This window comes from Copidosoma floridanum, unplaced genomic scaffold (genome assembly GCF_036245765.1).
Source record: "Copidosoma floridanum isolate Cflo_tuat_1 unplaced genomic scaffold, Cflo_Japanese_pri ptg000030l, whole genome shotgun sequence".
NCBI classification, from domain to species: domain Eukaryota; kingdom Metazoa; phylum Arthropoda; class Insecta; order Hymenoptera; family Encyrtidae; genus Copidosoma; species Copidosoma floridanum.
The window spans coordinates 35,971,866-35,994,409 of record NW_028321907.1 but is presented as its reverse complement, the minus strand read 5'-3'; the positions used below and the strand labels follow the sequence as shown (position 1 = coordinate 35,994,409).

The following is a 22,544-nucleotide window of genomic DNA, read 5'->3' as shown; positions in this document are numbered from 1 at the left end:
ATAAGTCACCTTTTATTAACACAAAAATTTACACACTTTCTCTCTCTCTCTCTCTCTCTCACACACACACGCACGCACGCGTGCGCGCGTACACGCGCGAGTGGATATGTGTGTGTTGATAAAAGGTGCAGACAATTAAATGTATAAAAAGGTAATTATGAGGACAAAGTAGGAGTTATGTAAACGTCTGCATAATCCTACCAAGATTTAACATAAATCTTAACATGCACATAAAGTCTACATAAGTTACTTTTACTGAACATGTGTATGTAGGTGTATATGATTATATACTAGAGGGGCTCCACCCCCACAAGCTTAGCGCGCCAACCCTCTATTGGTAAATTATAATATTTCAAGTCAGCTTTGAGGTAGAAGGCAAACGGTTTTAAATAAAACAAAAATTTTTTTTAAATATATTAGAGATCAATCATCATGTACTTTTATGAGTATTGTTAGTATGTACAAAGTCCATCTATTTGGTTCCTGGGTGGTGTAAAAATTTAGTAAAAATAAAAAAGTAAAGCTTAAGGGCATATTGTAGAGTGAAATTATAAAAAAGATTCCACGCCAACAATGGAAGTGCATTGAAACAGTCAAAAAGTCGTGTGGGGGGGCTTATATAGCAATATTCATTGGGATAAAATAACGTAAAAACAAACTGAATTTTCCCTTAATTTGTGGGGGGTGGTAGAAAGCAGTGAGGGGCTTTTGTGGAATGCCGCACACATTCAACTATATAATATAAAAGGATATATATACGTAAACATTTTTCAAAAACTTCAAATTTGTAATGGAGTCTGAATACAAAACTTGCATACAATATGCTTTTTATCTTCGTTTATAATCATACTGCAACTGTTTGATACCATGCAAATGTAAATAGTAACTTGAGTATATATGTACGTAATTGAGTATATATATATATATATATATATATATATATATATATATATATATATATATATATGTAAGTAAGTCCATACGAAAAATTTGGTACTTTCTTGGCTTTTTTTTTTTGAGCAGCTAAGGAGTAAGGGTCCTGTTTATAGCTGAACTCCAAATGGTCAAGTTTTAAAAAAAAAGTTTTCACTTCAGAATAGATTACAAACCTTTTTATTTTTTCATGAAATAGATTTTGTAGCTGTTTTATAATAAAAAGACTAGTTGTTACAAAATCTATCGTAAGAGAGAAGGGTCCTGTCAAATCTTACCAAATTTTACTCAAGGGGAGGGGAGTTGAAAAAACAGCGTACCAGCATTTTAGAGACATAACAAAAAAATTCTAGGAAATACAAAGGATGTATATAATATTGGTATTGTTCAAAACATGGTGAAAAATTTTTAATCTGTGGGTTGTCTTATGAAAGCAGTACAAAGAACACGTAATATAAAATGATATGATCGGAGAAACCTTTTCTTGATTGTTTTTGGGTTCTGTATAATTTATCCATGCATCAGATCCTAAACTATTATATTGTTTTTCATGCCCTGTTACAGTAAGTATTTTTAAGAAAAATACTAGGATTAGGCTGCAAGACTATCAAGGGGCTTATTGAACCAGATATTCCGTTAAGGACATTTATTTTCAAACCGTCATACAATTCTTTGAATTATCCATCCATATCACAGTGTGTATTTATTCATTTAAGCAAAATTAAGTCATTTGAATATTAAAATACTCTTGATAAATTATTTTTTCTAAGTGGTAACCGAATATAAAGTTGATGTACATTAATATTACGAATGTAGCAGTAAAACAACATCCATTTTTAAACATAGAATTTGATAATATTAGTGTTTATTAATAAAGTTTACCTTTTATGTATAATTTCATCATAATATTTTCTAATAGCACGCTCAACTTCTTCTTCTATTTCTCCAGGTGTAGTAACAATATTTATGCCACAGTTCTTCTCAAATTTTTTAATATCAATACCACTTTCAAAATTATTTAATAGAAACTCTAATGCATACTCAACTTTCTGTATCGTATTTAATTTATTATTTGCTATGTATTCTGCAAGAAAAGGAGTGTAATGCAGAATCTGAGATTTCATTTTACACGCAAGATAATATATTAAATTTCCATTGACTGATTCGACATCTCCATATTTTGAAACCTAAAAAAAAGGTAAAAAAAATATATCATATTTTACAGATTATTTCACAGGGCTTGCTACTTTTTTCGATAAAACCTATTCTCATCCTTGCATACACCTTTAATAATGGGGGAAATAATTTGCTTTCAGTTGTTTTAATTGAACAGAATTTTTTTTACACAATGAAACTTTCACTAAGTAATCCCCACGAGCCTATCAAATTTTTCAGAAGCCTTTAAGTATAGCAAGAGAAATGACTCTTAATTTAAGTACAGTAAGCATGTAAATTAAATTTTTATTTTCAAGAAGCTGATAGTTGCATCTTAAAATAAAAAGAGCCTAAATAAAAGCGAAAAAAGCACTCGTCACGCTCACATCACGCTGAATGGGGAATTTTTTTATGAGCCTTAAAAGTTTCTTCATCACTATTAACCGATAGAAAATGTACTTGCATCGTTTGTGATAAGAAAAAGTCAAATGATTAATATTAAAACAAATTGTCGCGCACTTGAGTTTAGTACGTTTATTCAAGTCAGTGAAAATGCACCACGTTTTTCTTTTATAAGCCAATAACAGTGCTCAGTAAGCAGAGGCTTGCTCATTAGGCATCGCCGCGTGATGTTTAGGGCAGTTCGCACTCAGTCGTTGAGCAAGGTACACGTACCTTTGCTAAAGCATACATACACCTTTTAGGCCTTTTAGAAAAACAGACTTACACGTAGCGTCATATTCCGACATCATCTTAACAATCATCAATAAATTTTATTGAGCTACTCGATTAAAAATGTCTTAACCTCAGTTATTAATTTATTGAAATGTTTCTAGAGAAAAAGGTGTTTTTAGTTTTACAGTATTTTTTTAAAAAGTACAAAACTCTTTGTATAGGTACTTTAAGTTAATATTCTTTTGTACCGAATATCAGTCGATGCTTGGGTACCCAAGTATAAGGATTTACTTCTTTGATAAATAACATAGAAGTGTAGATATACATTTTAAGAAAAAATGTTGTAACATCAGAAAAACAGGCTTAAATTTATCCTTTCACTTTTTCTAAATATACTGAAACAGCAGCAATTCTACTAATACGCCTGCACACGTGACCTCAGGCTATGCTGAGCACTAAATAAATTATGAGGTAGAAGTATGAAATAGAAGTAGCATTGAGCACCACGTTTTACAAAGAAAGAAGCCTTAATAATATTATTACAATAAACAAATTATATCAATACGTCAACACACCTTCCCCTCATTACTCGAAATAATAATTAAAATAGAAAGGTACACAAAATGTAAGCCAACCTTGGTAAATCAAGCTTATACCGAGGCAAACCTTAGTCCAATTTTTAATTTACAAAAACTTGGGCTACACCACTAATATATGCAATACTGCAAACCACCTTGTAGAGCCAAAAATGCAACATATTTTATCAAGACAATCATACTGATAGAGGTTTCAGACAAAAACAGCTATGCCAACTGTGCTCACATACACGTCATCCGATTACCTACTGCCCTGCATTCTTCAGACCGAGAAATTCGGCGGGTTAAGTTACTACTAGCGCTGCGTGGTGGCTTAACTTAGTACCCGAACCTCCTGCACTACTAATGTTCAAATGCGTGTGTGCGAAGCTGTCAAGTTGTTTATTATACGAGCGAATAAAAACAATAATTTTGAGTATGAGTAACCTCATTTTGCGCGATGGATTCGTCAAAAGTTACTGGATGCTAAATATTTAGAATTTCGTCCGTTTTTTATGCAACAAAAAAATATCCAATTTATTTTTCGCCAGAGCTTTATATTTGTAGACCATACTTTTTATAAACTGTATATTTTGATAAGTTAGTTATGGATGTATGGACTGTCTTCGACGTCTCGACGGTTTGACTGCTCGTTGTTGACTAAGTCCTGGAGTATATCTGAAGCCAATTATATAATTTTTCTGATTGTAAATAATCTCCACTATACTGAAGGTTTTATGTGCAACCTTACGGTAATAACTTCTCCTCGAAAATTGACTTAATTACAGTCTTGATCCACTATACGTAGTTGTATATGATCAATGATACGCCCAATAATCGGTAAATAAATTATTTGTGAAGGAACTTCAATGATTTTATATCCCGGTGGTACAGCAGGAGAAAATTCATGAATCATGTGTACTTTGTGACTGTTTATGTATGCTCCACTTGTGATGTTACATTCAACTCTTAATGCGTTTATCGTTAGAATAGCTACAGGTAAGTCTGAAATATGAGTGGTATTATTTTTTAGAACTCTGAGTGAAATCTAATAGATAGCCTATTGAATCTTTGGGTCTCAAATCAATAGTGTGACCGCACTTGATAATACTTTGAAGCGTATTATTGTTTGGCTTAATATCGAGAGTCATGTTGTAAGTTTGTAATACCTTGATTAAAAATGACCTAATATCTTCGATCTCATAACTGCCAGTTGGTAATACAATAACTTCATTGCCGACAAAAATTTATTGAAATTTTTATCGATGTTTGGAATTGAGTTGAATGACAAAAGTTCTGCTAAGCCAAGAACGAACTTGTGTTTTGGCGATAATTCGATTGGTGGAAATACTGTGCTTCTAGGATAGAAGACGTACCAGAAAGGCTGAGTGTTAACGTTTCTTCCATGACTGTCATGGTGTAACTAAGTTGTTTTTTATTATGTAACAACGTTATACTTGTTTTGAAAGAAACTTTATGCATGAATATCTGCAGTTGTATAAGTTAAATTTTTTTTGATACAGCTTATGACCATATTTAACTTTATCAACTTTCAAATACAGCATTAACTCAACAGGTGGTTATAGATCTCCTAAACTGTCAAAGTATACAACATTATTACCGAGTTTCCGATAAGCTACCCAGTAAGTTCCAGGCCAATTCCTGCTATTCCATTTGATACAGCACCAGTTTCACTTAAACAAACAAACAAAGGAATCAAAGGTAAAGCTCCACCAATTTGAACGGAAGGACGTAAGACGCGTGGAATTGTAATATACTTTTTACCACCAGGTTTTTCAACTACACTACAAGCCCCTTTCAAAGCACTACTGATAACTTCTCGAGCACTTTCACTCTTAGTATTCATATCCTGTGTGCAGCTTTAATAACTGCACTTAAAGCACTACCTTATTTTTTCTTTTAACTGTTTTTTTTTTTTTTTTTCTTTCTTACAATATACTTTGTTTGCTTCTGCTTTAACCCTATACCAAATTTTCTTTTGAGCTTCATAGCGCCCGTCACCAGAGCACCTGCTGCTTTTTCACCAATACTCGAATCTGATGCTTTAACTTTTTGCCAAGCCTTCTTAGCTAAAATTTTATCTTCTTTGTGTCAAGCCTTTAAATTTTGTTGATTTTTTTTAAACGCTATATTGTGTTCCTTGCACGCTGTGTCCAGAGGATGAATTTCTAAATCGCGTCTATCAAGACGTTTAGTAAGCTTAATACCTGGACCGCAATACTAATACCCTAGCAAATGAAGCTCTACTGGTAAAGCATTTATGACTTCATTTACAAGACCGTGTCCTCTCTTACGACACATAATGATTAGTCTTCAGAAGTTGGATTATGACTAAGCGTTCGGAAAAAATAAATGATGCATTTATAGTAGATATATTCGTTGCAATAAAGAACTTTATAAGCGTTGTACTATTCAATTAAAATTTTAGTTGTAACTGTTTATTTATACAATGCACACATGAAGTTTAAAGAGCAAGCGAAAAAACTGCACGTTCCTCATTTCGACGCTTTTATAAAACAAGAAAAGCAATCGAATCGATATGGCAAACTACTCCCCGACAGTATACGCGCTATATTTTGTGGTCCATATCATTGTGATAAAACTAGTAGCTTATTAGCTTTAATTGTGCATCCAAACGGAGTTAAGTTCGAAAATGTGTATGTGTATTCAACGTCACTACATCAGCTAAAATACAAATTTTTAAAAGAATTATTGGAGCCTATAAAGGGTGTGAAATACTCACCTTTTAGCGAAAATGAAACAGTAGTCTCACCAAATGATGCTTTACACGATTCTATAATGATTTTTGATGATATAGCTTGTGAAAAACAAGATAATGTAAAAGCCTTTTTCGGCATGGGTGGACACAAAAATATGGACTACTTTTATCTTTGTCAGTCATACGCTCAAGTGCTGAAACATCTTGTAAGGGATTACGTTAATTTTTTAGTTTTATTCTGTCAAGAGGAAGTCAATTTGAGGCATGCGTATTTTATACGATTATTATGTAAACTCAGACATGTCGTACATTCTATTTAAAAATTCATGCTCTAGCTGCTGGGATGATAATAAACCCGGATTTTTTGTTATTAACAAAGATAGACAAATAAATAATGGTCAATGCAGAAAAGGTTTTGATAATTTGGCTATACATTTAGGACACATCTAGGGCAATATTTACAGCCTGCCACGAGACATTAGAGCATCATTATGTATCAATGAGCAAAAGACGTTCTACATCAGTTAGTGAAGCCAAGAAAAGCTGTCAAAAGACAGTAAACACTGTTTAAGTTTGAAAAAAAATGAGGTAGAAAAAGTGCTTAAAGAAACTTGCAAACCAATTACAGATCCCCTCATGGAAATTACTACCTAAACAAAAAAATTTAAATCAGAGAGATTTATTAGATTTAAAGTGTGGAGTACGAAAAGAAAAAGAAATGTACAGGCTTGGTGATTCCCATTCCCGAATAGAATTTGAAAATAATCTTATGAAAATAAATAATTTAAATTATACAATGAGTGTTGGATTAATAAAGCTACTCGGCAAAAAATATCCTAACGAATCTCTTATAACACAGAATTATTTAGAAAAATACTATATAATATTAGAAACTTCAAATGTTCATAAAAAAAGATTCAAAAAAATGGAGCGATACGAACTCATAATAGCAATAAATTTAATAAAATTATTGCTTTAATTTTTAATCTCGTTATTAGTAAAAAAGGTGGATCGTTGCTACCTCTTTATAAGACGACTTCAATACTGCAGCAAGTAAGTTGTGTACACTTGGACAATCCTAATGAACAAGTAGATCGTTTACGATTATTGACAGCTGAAAAGTCAATAGGAAATACAAGTCATGACAATGAAATTATATCAATCATCGAAGAGCTTCGCAAGGCAGGGTGCAGATATAAATGTATGTAATTTTTGCTTTGGTATCAAAATGAGTGTCAACGTATTCAGTCGAAAAGTAGGTAGAACCAAGGGCGGTAGCCAAGGTCCTCCTGGTATTGGATACATACTTACCCCAGATGGACCCACCGAAACAGCCTTAAGATGTTTTAAATTATGCTTACTTGATTGAAATAATTTAAAGTATTGAAAAAGAAATAGATAGTTTTCAAATTTTTTTGTACAACTTACAAAAAAATTCCTATTCATTCAAGCTGATCCAGCAAACGTAAGCCTAGACATTTAACAACTGGAGCAAATTGTTGAAGAACTCCATAAAGCAGCAAGGCGTAATTATTCTCGCTGAAAATTCAACATACATGGTTTAGACGAGACTTGGCAAGCAGACCTTGTTAAGACACAACCTTACGCTCGTTAAAACAAAGGGTATCGGTATAAGCTTACCGTAATAGAAGTATTCTTCAAGTACGCTAGGCTTTACCAATAAAAAAAAAACTGGTGAAGAAATATCAGCATTGATGCAGTCTATATTGAAAGAAGGCAGAATACCAGACAATTCGAAAACCGATCGTGGCAAAAAGTTCTACAATTCAAATTAAAAAAATTTAATGAAAAAATATGAAATAAATTTTTACTCAACTTGTAGCAATCTCAAAGCATCTATATGCGAGCGATTTAATCCTACTTCAAAAGACTTAATGTGGAAAAAATTTATCTTACAAGGCAATTATAAATAGTTGCATTTTTTAAAGACATTAATTAAATGGTATAATAATAGCAAAAAAATCAAAAAATTGGTATGAAACCAAAAGATGTGAATTCTGAAAACGAAGTACAAGTGTCAAATTAGTTTTAAAAAAATGTCAAGGTAGTAGCAAACCAATGCAAAAATTTAAAGTAAGTGATAGAGTTCGCATAAGCAAGGCCAAAAATTTATTTGAGAAAAATTATACATCTAACTGGTCAACAGAAATATTTATAATTATGCATGTGGCAGCAACAAATCCAATGACGTATTATCTTAAATATTATCATAATCAACCCATCACTGGAGGTTTTTATGAGCAGGAACTAGACAAAACAAATCATCCTGATATTTACCTTGTTGAAAAAATATTTCGAAATATAACAAATAAAGTTTTTGTTAAGGGGTTGGGGTTTGATAAAATCCATAACAGTTAGATCAACAAACATGAATTAGAAAAAAAAAAAAAATCTTAATAATCTAAATTATTTTTTTGTATTAAGAATATGTATTTTAATATTATAAAAAATTTAACATTATAAAAAGATTTTTCTAATATCAAAAACAATATATTTATGATTAAAATGGAGTGTAAAAAAAAAATATTCATAAGATGATTCAAGAAAAAATTTTATTTATTGAATTCATCCTTAAAGTACAAAATTATATGTAAGAAAATGTCAAGTTATAATATCCATTATACGTTACACTAAGCAAAATTATTTACCGCATCTAACAGTTTATTTAACAATTTATCATTTTCATACAAAGCGTTTGATGTTTCATTAGGTAGGAAAATTTGGAATTCTTCGTCCAACTCAGCTACAATTCTCGGCCCATGTTTAGTATTTATTTTCTTCAGCTTCGTTACCAAGTGTCGATGCCCTTGACCATTTCAATCACTTTTCTGGTAGGCAAAAACTCGCTGTTTGCAATTTTGTTTAAAGCGGCTAGATCTACCTGTAATAATACAAACAAATTTTTTTTTTTTTTTTTTTTCTAGAAATTATATCAGAAAAAAAGATCAATAATACTTCAAAATATGTAGGAACCACAAACTTTATTTTTGATTTCTTGAGTTTAAAGTCCTTTGAGTCCTCCTGTTTTTCTTTTTCGAGCTCGCTGTTGACAATCGATAACGCTCTCTTGATGTTGGTGGCCGGTGATGCTTGATTCTTGTTGGTTGTTGATGATGCTTGCTTGCTTGTAGTTGACGAGATCCCGCTGTTGTTGATCGACCTGTGCTTGAGACGTAGCAAATATTAGAATAAATTCTAAAACTTGATACGGCTCCTGATGTAGGACTCCCCCCTCTCTTACAGCGTTTTTATCATACAGCGTAGTTATCAACTTTTTTTAAGTTATACTTCTGTAGGCGCGTTCTGCCCTCCAGAGTAAATCAATCATTTCAGATTAGTGACCTTGAAAAAAAGTGTTACGAAAGTGGATTTTGCTTTGATTCTCCTCTTTCGCCCTACCCCAAGTTTCAACCCCCACCAACAGTTTACAAGGAGATTTAAACCCCCGTCTTTGTGCACATTGGGCAAGCCCTCAACCCACTCTGGTATGAGCGAGCCTGGCATAGAAAAACCAATTACTTTATTTTGTCTAACAGTTCGTAACGTATTTTTAATGTGAATTTTCATTTTTTCGCTGTGAGGATTAAGATCAGCAGTGCTCCAGCGGATTTTTCCCAAGACCTGAACGGGTCGTGAGCAGATTGTTGTAACGTGATAGATACGGACTTGGTAACAGAAATATTTATTGCAATTGATTGAAAACTCGTGGCACTCTGCACTTTAAATGTATGAAACTTAGTGCAATAAGTTATTTATGAAAAATTTAATAATTGGCTGACAGTAACTCTAGTATGTCTTTCCTTAAGTTACAAAAAGCAAAGTGTACACTGTGTACAGTCGTCGCCGTCGTCGGCACAGCGGCTGCAGTCGACAACCACACACAGAGAGACACACACGTATATACACATGTATACACATGTATATGCATATATGCCAATAACCTTTTTGTGTCATCCACATCGTCGCCCTTCATATGTGTTCGTGATACACAGCATTGTGATGAGTTAAAAAATTTTTTATGGATAACTCATTACACAAACTTTTATTTATTATAAGTGCAGAGTACCACAAGTTCTCAATTAATTGCAATGAATACTTGTCACCGAGTCCGTACGTATCATGGCACAACAATCTTCTCACGACACGTTACGGACTTCGAAAAAATTCGCTAAAGCACTGCTGGTCTTCATCCTTACAGCAAATTGTGAATTCATTCATTTGGTTGTATTTTCCATTAAATAAGCAAGTTATTTCACAAAATATATTTTTTTGGTACGTTTTGTTTTCTAATTTGGAACATTCATTTATTTATCATCAATTTGTTACTTTCAGAATTAATAAATTATTTTTTATACAATTTTTCGCATTTTTACAGATTTTTCGTAATAAAAAAGAAGAAAAAAAATTTTTGTACTCTATAAATACAAAAATTTATTTTCTTTATTCACAATTTTTCGTTTGTAACTGAGAACAAAATTCAGAGAGGTGGCATGAGCACTAATATATGCTGCAACTCTGAAAATTATTTTTCTCATAAGGATGAACTTACATACACGCTCTTACACATACTTGGTGCCTTTTTTTTGTGTTCATGAAAAAAAAAGAACACATATATATCTCCTAATATTATATAGTTGTATTGACGAAAGTGAGTCTCAGCCCCCCCCCGCTCCCCCTCAGCGCCCCATAGATTTACGTAGTTATTTGCTTGTTTTTACGTCATTTTTGATCAAATTATATTTGAGTAAGCACCCCCCCCCCGGCTTCCCCTCGCTCCCCCTCCACCTCCTCCTCCCCCCCAAAAAATACTTATTTCTAGAATGTTTTACCATCATAAATGTTAAAAAATATACGTAATTTAGTACCCAAGTCATACCTCATTTTAAGGGTTTTTTAGGTCACTGATCATAGATCTCCATCTGCCTATTCACTTCCCCTTACTCACTACATGTCTCTAAAGTATCATTATTTATTTAACTTGATTGAACTTTTACATTTCAAATCTTTTTTTGGTCCATGTTTACTTTACCCAAATATAAAATTCTTGATTACCTGAGGACTTTATTCACAAAAAGACAGAATTCAGGAGAAGGTATAGTTAAATAGACAAACACAATTAAGCTTTTAAAACAATAATTCATTCTGTTAGCCTAATGTTGTGACATTTCATGTGTCGATTTAACCCATCTGTTTTTTTAAAACCCTTTCCACATATTTTTTTTCATGGTTTTTATGAATTAACAAACGTCTGTTTAAATGTTACGATCTTCAAAGTTACATATTTTTGAATTACTGAAAAAGGTAATGATGATGAGGTGCCAGTATTCAATGTTATACTAAGAATACAAACTCTGCTTTTTTTCCCGTCATTATTTCTGCTTCTATATTATACTTAAATAATTTAGTTATTTTTAATCTTGTGCCTTTACAAAGACCGTCTGATATACTTAAAGTTCTTATTAACACTACTATAGCATTTATTTCCAATTTTAATTCGTGTGGTTGAAGACCTTCTCTGATATCATTTAAAAACTCTATTGAAAAATTAATATTTATGTTATTATATGTTTTATCAACTCCTTTGTGAGTCACGTATTCTGCTGTTGTGAACTAATTATCAGTATACATTGATGAATACACGAGTAATGTCGTTATTTTGTCTACTCAATCTATTAGTGGGGGGTTGGCACGCGGAGCAGGCAGGGGGGCGGAGCCCTACTAGTATATATATTTGGAAATGAAATCCGTTTATCTAGCAGTAATCTTCCATACAAACAAAAAAATGAGAGCTTGATATGGATCTTATAAATTCTATTCAATGTGATTTTTTCATGATGTTACATGTCAAATTGAAAATTCTTTAAACTAAACATGTGAAAAAGGGTACAGTTGAGCAATCTGCCATTTTGTAAGGATATTCCTAATTTTCTTAGGAAGTTATTTTGAAACCATCAGAAGATTCGATGAAAAAGCACAGTTTTGTACTGGCCAGCTGCCATATTGTTTATATTGTATTGTGTCATAAAATATTATTTTTAATTGTTCTGTTATGAGATATTAAAATATTTATTGAAACCACACCCAACTAACGTATAGGTGTACTCATTCCAACGATAATTGCACCACATTTGTACATAATACCGTTTCATACGAGGTATACATATATTTATAATTATATTGTTTGCCATACAATTTTATAGAAGTATAACTTCTTACTTGGGTACCCAAGCACCCACTATCCACTGGTTTGTTTGAACCTGGTGGTGCTACATGCTCAGTACAAAATGGTACATTTTTGTATGGTACATAATGTACATACATTATGAATTTTTTAGGATATCCCATGTCTACTTTAAAGATGTAGCCAATTTTAGCATCATCCTCTACAGTAGAAGTATCGAACTGATCAATATTTTCCATCCACTGAAAACCATTTTGTGGTAAGGATTGAGTTATAGCCCAACCGTACAGATTTTTTTACGTCGTAATACATAATGTATTTTTCGTTTTTACTAGGTTGATAGCCTTTTTTTCATGTACGAATTGTTTGCTTTTGCATATCGATTACAACACTTACTAATAACACCCCGTATACCTCGCTCAATAAATATAAGCATGTCAATGTCAGTTGACAATTCTAATGTCCCCTGTAACGTAGATACCGTACACAAGTTTTTATTTTATTTTTTTCCTTAAATAATACAAATTACATTTATATTTTTCAACATTGCGTCCCAAGTTAGACCAAGTGTTGTATAATAATGTACAGGGTCTAGTTCATACGCTGCAAGACAATTTTTTCGGAAGGGTTCAAATACTTCAGAAAGAAGCAATACATCTATTTTCAAGTACAAATCGGACTATTGTCCAAGCATTTCGATATTAAAAGCACTCAAAACTTTTTTTGCATGTTCATACTCTTTATCAGATGTATGGGCTTGATAAAAGTTGCTGTAAAAATTGTCTTTCGAAGGTATACTGGCTTCTTTGAGTTTTTCGAAAGAGGAGACATAATCATATAAAAATAGTCATTTTCTATTTAATAAGTTTATCTGGTCTACTGTATATTTATTGTTGTCTAAGAATATTTTTTCCAACGTGTCATACTTCTCTAGATAAGATGACAACTTGTCGAGGAAAGAAGCCATAAACTTATAGGAGTCGATGAAACAAAGATTAATATTAGTTCCTTCGATTATTTCGTAAATGAAATATATTTTTCCTTCGTTTGTGGTAAAAGCTATACTCTACCGGGAAAGCATATTGAGAGTTCTTTTATGAATAAATGAGAATCGAATCCGCTGAAATTGTGAAATATGACTGGTATAACTAATGAATCTTGATAATTAATGTTGCATTCTCTGTGTACAAAGCCTCAATATCTATAGTAAGAAATTTTTTTTTTTTTTCTTGTAAAAAAGACCATATTTTATACAGTAAGAAACAAATACAGTAAGAAACATACAATTATACATAATTTCCTGGTAGATGACAGTGATCTTTCACTTTTGTATCAGTTGAGTTGAAAGATTTACTGCAAATATGACATTGAGTTGCACTTTTAAATTCAGCTTGTTTGTTAAAGATTAGATTTATCATTTCCGATGGATTTTTGTGAATTTTCTCTAATTCTACAGCTAGAAAATACAGATTTTTCACGAACCATGTAGCAGGCGTTTCGATATCTTCTTTACTTTGCCTATAGCTGTTATACATCGACTTAGAATCGTCATAGCTATATTAAAAATAATAACCAATGTTAAATGCTTTATGATATTGATATGCATACTTAGTTTTAACAGATTCTAGTAAACCTGCGTGCACAACGAAAAGTGCGTAGGTCTTGTACATAAAGTTTTCAAATTCTAGTAAATGCTCACTTTTCATTTTATCGGGAAGTATTATTTTAGATTTATTGACGTTTCTATAATTAACTTCGTTTACGCATTTAAATTTTGCTTGATGCAAAAGTAGTGAAGGCAGCGATCACATATAAATGTTCTACGATTATTTTCAGACAACTGTTTGCTCACCAAACAGGATAAGTTTTTCATTCAAACACAGTGAAATTTATATTGTGCATTGACATTTTTTTTCTGAATTTCATTTCCTTTAATGTCAAAGCTTTCACCAAGCAAAAGATTCACGTGCTTTTTTTTCACTTGTTAAATGACTTGGTAAAACATCATAAATATTATCTTTTTTTTTGAAAAATATAGATTTCTTGAAATATTGTTCTGTTTTTCAAACTTGGCTGTATTTCTTTTATCTGCTGGAAATTTAATACCATAAAAATTATACTAATTTTTATATGGAATGTAGTGAGAGACACAAGATGTGTTTTACTGCACTGAATACAATGCTGACAAGATAGCCCATTTAAAACATTGCTGATCATTATTTTCTATGTTAACGCAAGCTTTTTTATTATTTATATAGTCTGGAAGTCTAATGTAAGAACTTTCTTTCATAGGACTGTATTTATTGATATTAACAACCAGTTTTAGTATGCAGTGCAAGATCCAACCCGATTCTTATTCTTGAAAATCTTCTGAATCTTAATCTATTGGGTATCGTAAATTTTCATCAAACCACTTACTTAAAAATGTTGTTTGATGAATTGCATGAGATTTTGTGTTAAAATATTTAATGTCAAAACTTTCTACATCATCTTTTATAACTAAAAATTTAGCAGCTAGTACTGCGTTTACTTTTAAACTTTCATGATCTTTCAAAATTTCTTGAATATATTTTAAAAACTGTATTTCAACGTCTTTTAAAAAATTTTTGAGGTCTAAGTGTTTAAAGTTCATAATGAGTGCAATCCTCATTAAATTTTCAAAAGCACTATTTACGTCATTCTAATAAAGAGATATATTTTCATCAGAATTCCACTTACTGTTAATTCCAGAATTTTTTTCGTTATTGAATGTTCTAGCTGCTATTCTTGCGCCTTGAACTTTTTCAATAGTGTTTCGTTTATTTTTGAATGAATCTGAGTTGTAGAGCATTACGTTTGTACAAATTTGTATCTAAACTATTGTGGCTTGTATTTTCTGTTTATCAGATGTAGTTAATTCGGATAGTTGACTGAAACTTTTAGGTTGTTTGAAAAGTGTGTTATCTATATCAGATTTTTTACTAGCGTCTTATCTTTTGTTTCTAAACTTTTTTTTTGGATATACCAAATTTTCTCAGCTGCATCTTTTAAGTACTGTGCTGTAGATATGGTTAGGTTTTTCTTCGAACCACTTAGAAGGTTGAGTAATAGGAAAGTGAGATTGAGGGATTATTTACACAGTTATATTTGGTATTAAAAGACAAGATTGGTTAATATAGGAGAGTTTTGCATAGTGAAGGAACACTATGAGCCATGTGTAGAATTGCACATAGTGCCCTCAAAAAAAACAACAAAGAACCCTCGTTGTCAATAAAACAGCAAGCGACTTTTTTGTTTTTTTTTCACACGTAGAAGCATGCTAAACCAAAAATTGTAATAATTTCAATTTCAATTTGTATTCTTTATTGTACATACAACTATATAAGGATAAAATATTTACAGTAATTAACGTTACAAAATATTCACATTGTTATAGAAATTGTTATTACCTAAATTATAAAATATTTTTCATAGCTATATTACACAGCCAGCTTCGAAAGAAGCTCTACTCTAAAAAATCCACTTTAATACGTAAGAGCTACTAGCATCTTCTAAAATTTTCTTCCTGTTGGTTGATGCCTTTTTAAGCTGTTTTTGGAGCCTTTCTTCTTTTAAACGCTTCTTTTTGACTGCAGCCTTACAGTCTTTTTCTTTTTTCAAGGCTGAGTTATCTTTTTTTCATCATTCTTTCTCTTTCCTTAGCTCTTATCTTGTTTTGCATGATTCTAAGTTGAAGTTGAGTATGAATTTCAACTTCTCGTTCCTCCTCCTCACTTAATATTAATACTTGTTTTCTATAATAACTTTTTCTTCTTCTTTATTTAGTTTTTTTTTATTTTCTTCTTCTTCTTCTTTTATTTTTCATTCCACTTATTCATTCATCGCTTCATTTTTCAAAAAAAGTGGTTTTATTTTAAATCTTCTTCCTTTGCTGATTACTTCATCCTTTACAACTCGCAATCGTGGTATTTGCTTCGGCGGCGTTGTGTGTACTGTTGCTGGTGTTGAAGCGAGCTGAGATAGTGATGGCATTGGTGGTGGAGGTGTTTTTAACAGCGGTAATGGAAGTGGGGCTGGTGATGGTGGTGGTGGTTGTTGCATCAACCACCGTATTATAGGGCTTCCACTAGGTAACGGTATATCCGCTACATTTGGTATATAAGATGCTGCTGCTGCTGTAGGAGGTCGCATTTCTGCAGCTTGTTGTTAGTGTTGTTGCTATTAGCGCTTCTGCTGCAGCTGTTGTTGGTAGCGTTGCTGCTGTTGGTGGTAGCGTTGCTACTGTTGGTGGTAGCGTTGCTGCTGTCGGTGCTAGGGTTGCTGCTGTTGGTGCTAGCGTTGTTGCTGCTGCTTGTAGCGCTGCTATTGGTGTTGGTAGTGTTGCTGCTGCTACTATTACTGCTGTTAAATTTTGTGGCAGTACCTTTTTTTTCTCCAAATTAGTCAAAATATTTTGGTGAATATGAATGCGGATTTTTTGTGTCATTATGTACATCCATAAAATTGAAGACAAGAAATTCAGTTTTAATATTGCTTTGTAAAAAAATTTTTTTTTTTACTTATGAACTATCGAATTAAAATGGAAAAAAAGACTAATTAACTGTTTGATAGAGATACAGCTATTCCTGCAGCAGGTCGGGTCGTCTGGGGTTTTGACGACCTTGGTTCAGGATTCACCTTCTTCGGCTTCTTACAATTAGACTTAGACACTTGCACTGCATCATTTACGGATGCCTTCTTAACCATCTTGAGGGTGAAAGAATACTGAGAGTTTAGAAAAGTATGATTTCATGTAGGGATGGCAAATCAATTAATACAAACCATTGAATTATCTTGTTAAGAGATTGGAGAGAAAAACTAGTTCACACTGCAAGTGTGAAAAATTTTCATAAAAAATTTTTTCTAAACGTATGAATTGGCGTAACACTAGTCATTCACTTGAAGTGTTAGGAAATACCTGTTATTTAGGCAGTGTATTTTCTAAACATTACACTCAATACAAATAGAAGAGAGGTAGAAAGGGCTAAGAAAATAAGTTTTGCAATAACAGTGTGAAAAATATTCACATCAAGTTTTTCCAATGTAATTTCATGCGACGACATTTGGTATTTAACTAAATCGCTAAGGGTAATTTGCGACTCTATTAATTTGAATTAATAATTAAAAACAACGTCCAATGGTGGTACTGTCATATTTTAAATTTATTAAAAAACAAAACTACGTTTCGGCCGTTTGGACAACGTCCCGGCCCTCATCAGGTACAAAAATCTATGAGTAACAAAATTCTTTGCAATACAAATTTAAGTAAAATATAATAAACGCAAATTAAATTACATGTATAACATACCTCTGACTCTTACGAAAGGGATGTAAAATCGTAATGTAGTCAGAGTTTCAAGCTAAGTTGCTTTTATACCCTGCACATACACAAATGACATAGTACACGCACGTAATACAATCGAATAAGAATCGCGAGCAGTTCCTTGAGACGCACATAAACAGTTCAGTTTTCCTAATACTATGAATGAAAGGGGTCCTCGAATCATGTATATAAAGTTAGTCACCTTTCTTAATTGACATAACAATAGACCTATAACAATCTTTCAATTTTTCTGTATCTTGTTGTCTATTAATATTATTATTAAAGTAATGTATATTTAACATTTCGGAAAAAAGGCGCTTTTTGTAATTTTGTTCTATGTCTAAAATTTTAATATTATCAAAATTAAAATTATGTGTAAATTCAATGCTACGTTGTGATAGTACCGATGTATTCTTTTTTTCTCGATGTCTCTTTTGTGTTCTGTCATTCTTAACTTTACAGCTCTCGATGTTTGACCAACATAACAGCAGTTGCAATTCGCACATGGTATGTGGTAAACAACATTTTTTTTATCGAGTGGCTCAGTTACATCTTTTCCAAGTGAAAAGATCGATTTTAATTTATTGCTCAAACTGTTTATAAGACCAACGTGAAGCTTCTTACAATAATATTTAATATGACTGTGCAAGTGGGGAATATACGGTAATGATAAGATTAATTTATGATTACTTTTATTTCTGTTGCTATTGTCGATCATATTCATGCTTTTTAAGGTATTTAATCTTTTATTTACAAATTTGTCAATAAATCTTTAAGGATAATTGTTAGCTAATAAAAATTTGTTAATCAATTTTAAATTATAATTATGAAATTGTGTGTCTGCTAATTTAATAGAAAAGTCTACTAGTGTGTAAATAATACCTATTTTGTGTTGTATTGGATGGTGGGAAAGAAAATTCAAGTATCGGCTTGAGTGTGTGGGTTTTTGGTACCAATTAGTTAGTACTGTGTTATTTTTTTGAATAATAATCTCGAAATCTGAGAAACTGATGCTGTTGTTATTGTTACATGTCTCAACAGTGAATTGTAATTCAGGACAATAGCTATTAAAAATGTTTTTGGTATATTTGATATATTCAGTAGGAACGCATATGAGGATATCATCCACATACCGTACGTACAATGGAACATCAAAACATAACTTATCTTAACATGAAATTTCAAGTAAACGCATTACGAGATCACACATCACTGGACTACAGGGACTGCCCATTGGAGAGCCAAAAACTTGTTTGTAAAATTTTTTGTTAAATTGAAAAAAAGTTGAATTAAAAACCAATGACACTCCTGCGCAAAATTCATTTAAAGAAACATTGATCTTATTATTTAAGAATTTCCAAAAATGTTTTATTGCATTTGTGATTAAGGTTTCACTAGTATTAGTGAATAAACTAACTACATCTAGACTAATGAGAGTGTAACCAGGTTGAATGATAACTTCTTTTAATTCATTTTTTAATTCATAGCTATTTTTTATGTGTGATTTTGCCAGCGGAATATTATTAATCGAAAAATCAGAAAGAAGTTTAAAAAAACTATACGTAGGTGAATTCAATGTTGAAACAATAATACGGATAGGAAAGTCTTTTTTGTGTATTTTTATCAGTCCATAGCATTTAGATAAGTCTTTTTTATGAATATTTTTATCAAATTTACTTAATTCATCAAATTCATCAAAAACACCGTATTTATCCCACTTGCTTACAAAATTTTTAGTATCTTTTATTAATTAGTATAAAGGATTTTTTTTTATTCGTAAATAATATTTATCATCACTTAACAATTCTTCTACTTTATTAATGTAAGTTTCTTTTTCAATGTACGTTGGATAGAAAGTTTGATGCCCTTTTGTCACACGAAGAATCCGAGCGCGAAGGAGTATACGATACACTTCCAGCTACAAGTGTCAGTGACCCTTGCCTGGTCCGGTGCCCTGAAATTGTCAACAATGAAGGCACAAGTGAAATAAAAGAAAACTGGCTATGTAACCTTTCTAATACACCGCTGCCAGATTGTGTATCAAGCATATCGGAATTAGGCGATAAATTTAATTTTGTTTCTAATACAAAAAAATCTGATTATTTGTATCTTTTTAAGAATGCTGAACATTTACTTAAATATTCTGGAAAATTTGAGACTGTTGAAAAGGAACTTCATAACATTATCAATAACAATAAACATAATGTATCTACTCGTCTTTTTTTAAATGATGGAGTTCTCCAAGACAATTTAAAGCGAACACGAGCCTTCCTTAAAAATAATAAACGCATTTTAATTACTAAAGCAGACAAAGGTAATGCCACTGTTGTCATTGAAAAAGGAACTCACATTAATAAAGTAGAAGAATTTTTAAGTGATGATAAATATTATTTACAAATAGAAAAAAATCCTTTATACCAATTAATAAAAGATACTAAGAATTTTGTAAGCAAGTGGAATAAATACGGTGTTTTTGATGAATTTGATGAATTAAGTAAATTTGATAAAGATATTCATAAAAAAGACTTATCTAAATGCTATGGACTGATAAAAATACACAAAAAAGACTTTCCTATCCGTATCATTGTCTCAACATTGAATTCACCCACACATAGTTTTTCTAAATTTCTTTCTGATTTTTTGATTAAGAATATTCCGCTGGCAAAATCACACGTAAAAAATAGCTATGAATTAAAAAATGAATTAAAAGAAGTTATCATTCCACCTGGTTACACTCTCATTAGTCTAGATGTTGTTAGTTTATTCACTAATACTAGTGAAACCTTAATCACAAATGCAATAAAACGTTTTTGGAAATTCTTGAATAATAAGATCAATGTTTCTTTAAATGAATTTTGCGCAGGAGTGTCATTGGTTTTGAATTCAACTTTTTTCCAATTTAACAAAAAATTTCAGAAACAAGTTTTCGGCTCTCCAATGGGCAGTCTCTGTAGTCCAGTAATGTGTGATCTCGTAATGCGTTTACTTGAAATTTCATGTTAAGATAAGTTATGTTTTGATGTTCCATTGTACGTACGGTATGTGGATGATATCCTCATATGCATTCCTACTAAATATATCAACTATACCAAAAACATTTTTAATAGCTATTGTCCTGAATTACAATTCACTGTTGAGACATGTAACAATAACAACAGCATCAGTTTCTCAGATTTCGAGATTATTATTCAAAAAAATAACACAGTACTAACTAATTGGTACCAAACACCCACACACTCAGGCCGATACTTGAATTTTCTTTCCCACCATCCAATACAACATAAAATAGGTATCATTTACACACTAATAGACTTTTCTATTAAATTAGCAGACACACAATTTCATAATTATAATTTAAAATTGATTCATAAATTTTTATTTCCTAACAACTATCCTCAAAGATTTATTGACAAATTTGTGAATAAAAGATTAAATACCTTGAAAAACATGAATATGATCGACAATAGCATCAGAAATAAAAATAATTATAAATTAATCTCATCATTACCGTATATTCTCCACTTTCATAGTCATATTAAATATTAATGTAAGAAGCTTCACATTGGTCTTATATACAGTTTAAACAATAAATTAAAATCGATCTTTTCACTTGGAAAAGATGTAACTGAGCCACTCGATAAAAAAAATGTTGTTTACCACATACCATGTGCGAATTGCAACTGCTGTTATGTTGGTCAAACATCGAGAGCTGTAAAGTTAAGAATGACAGAACACAAAAGAGACATCGAGAAAAAAAAGAATACATCGGTACTATCACAACGTAGCATTGAATTTACACATAATTTTAATTTTGATAATATTAAAATTTTAGACATAGAACAAAATTACAAAAAGCGCCTTTTTTCCGAAATGTTAAATATACATTACTTTAATAATAATATTAATAGACAACAAGATACAGAAAAATTGAAAGATTGTTATAGGTCTATTGTTATGTCAATTAAGAAAGGTGACTTACTTTATATACATGATTCGAGGACCCCTTTCATTCATAGTATTAGGAAAACATGAACTGTTTATGTGCGTCTCAAGGAACTGCTCGCGATTCTTATTCGATTGTATTACGTGCGTGTACTATGTCATTTGTGTATGTGCAGGGTATAAAAGCAACTTAGCTTGAAACTCTGACTAGATTACGATTTTACATCCCTTTCGTAAGAGTCAGAGATATGTTATTTATGTAACTTAATTTGCGTTTATTATATTTTACTTATATTTGTATTGCAAAGAATTTTGTTACTCATAGATTTTTGTACCTGATGAGGGCCGGGACGTTATCCAAACGGCCGAAACGTCGTTTTGTTTTTTAATAAATTCAAAATATGATAGTACCACCATTGGACGTTGTTTTTAATTATTTACCAACTGTCATTGGACGTTTTATTTGAAGAATTTGAATTTTTGTTGTTACAAGTAGATGAGATATTTATTTGCAAATTGAAAAACTCGTAATAATACATGTGCAGTATGTCTGATTGTTAATGTACCTGTAGCATTCATCCAAACTTTCGTAGGTGTCTCATTACATATATCTAGTGAAGGAAGGAGCGCACATGCTATTAATACAGAAAAACTTCACTTATTTAAACTATAGAAAATTTTTAAAAACTTCCATTCATCCACTACAGCACACATCATTTGGCATATACACATGATGATGAATAGGCGAACACTGTCGCTGTTGATAGTAGATTACCTACCACAAATTTTCACAAAGAAATGATTTCAGCAAGAGCTGGGAGAACGCCTTGTATGTTATGGTGATGACACAGTCTCTTAATACTCTGGTTATTGGGGCTGAGGGATTATTTTCCGCATAGCTCGTCAAATGGAAGCGGTCAGCATCCCGACCACATGCGAAACAAAATATAATTTTCTGATGAAAAAAATTAATCTGGACTC

The 22,544-nt window shown here is 31.7% G+C and overlaps 1 protein-coding gene across 3 annotated transcripts in view; it reads right to left on the bottom strand.

The window, feature by feature from the left end:
• The window catches only part of GlnRS (Glutaminyl-tRNA synthetase), a 238,513-nt gene that overhangs the window by 194,615 nt on the left and 21,354 nt on the right, over positions 1 to 22,544 (bottom strand). For all 3 annotated transcript variants that reach the window (XM_089596796.1, XM_089596797.1, XM_089596798.1), the window contains exon 2: positions 1,816 to 2,120. In XM_089596796.1, the coding sequence (XP_089452922.1) occupies positions 1,816 to 2,120 (305 nt within the window). The remainder of the gene's footprint in view (positions 1 to 1,815; positions 2,121 to 22,544) is intronic.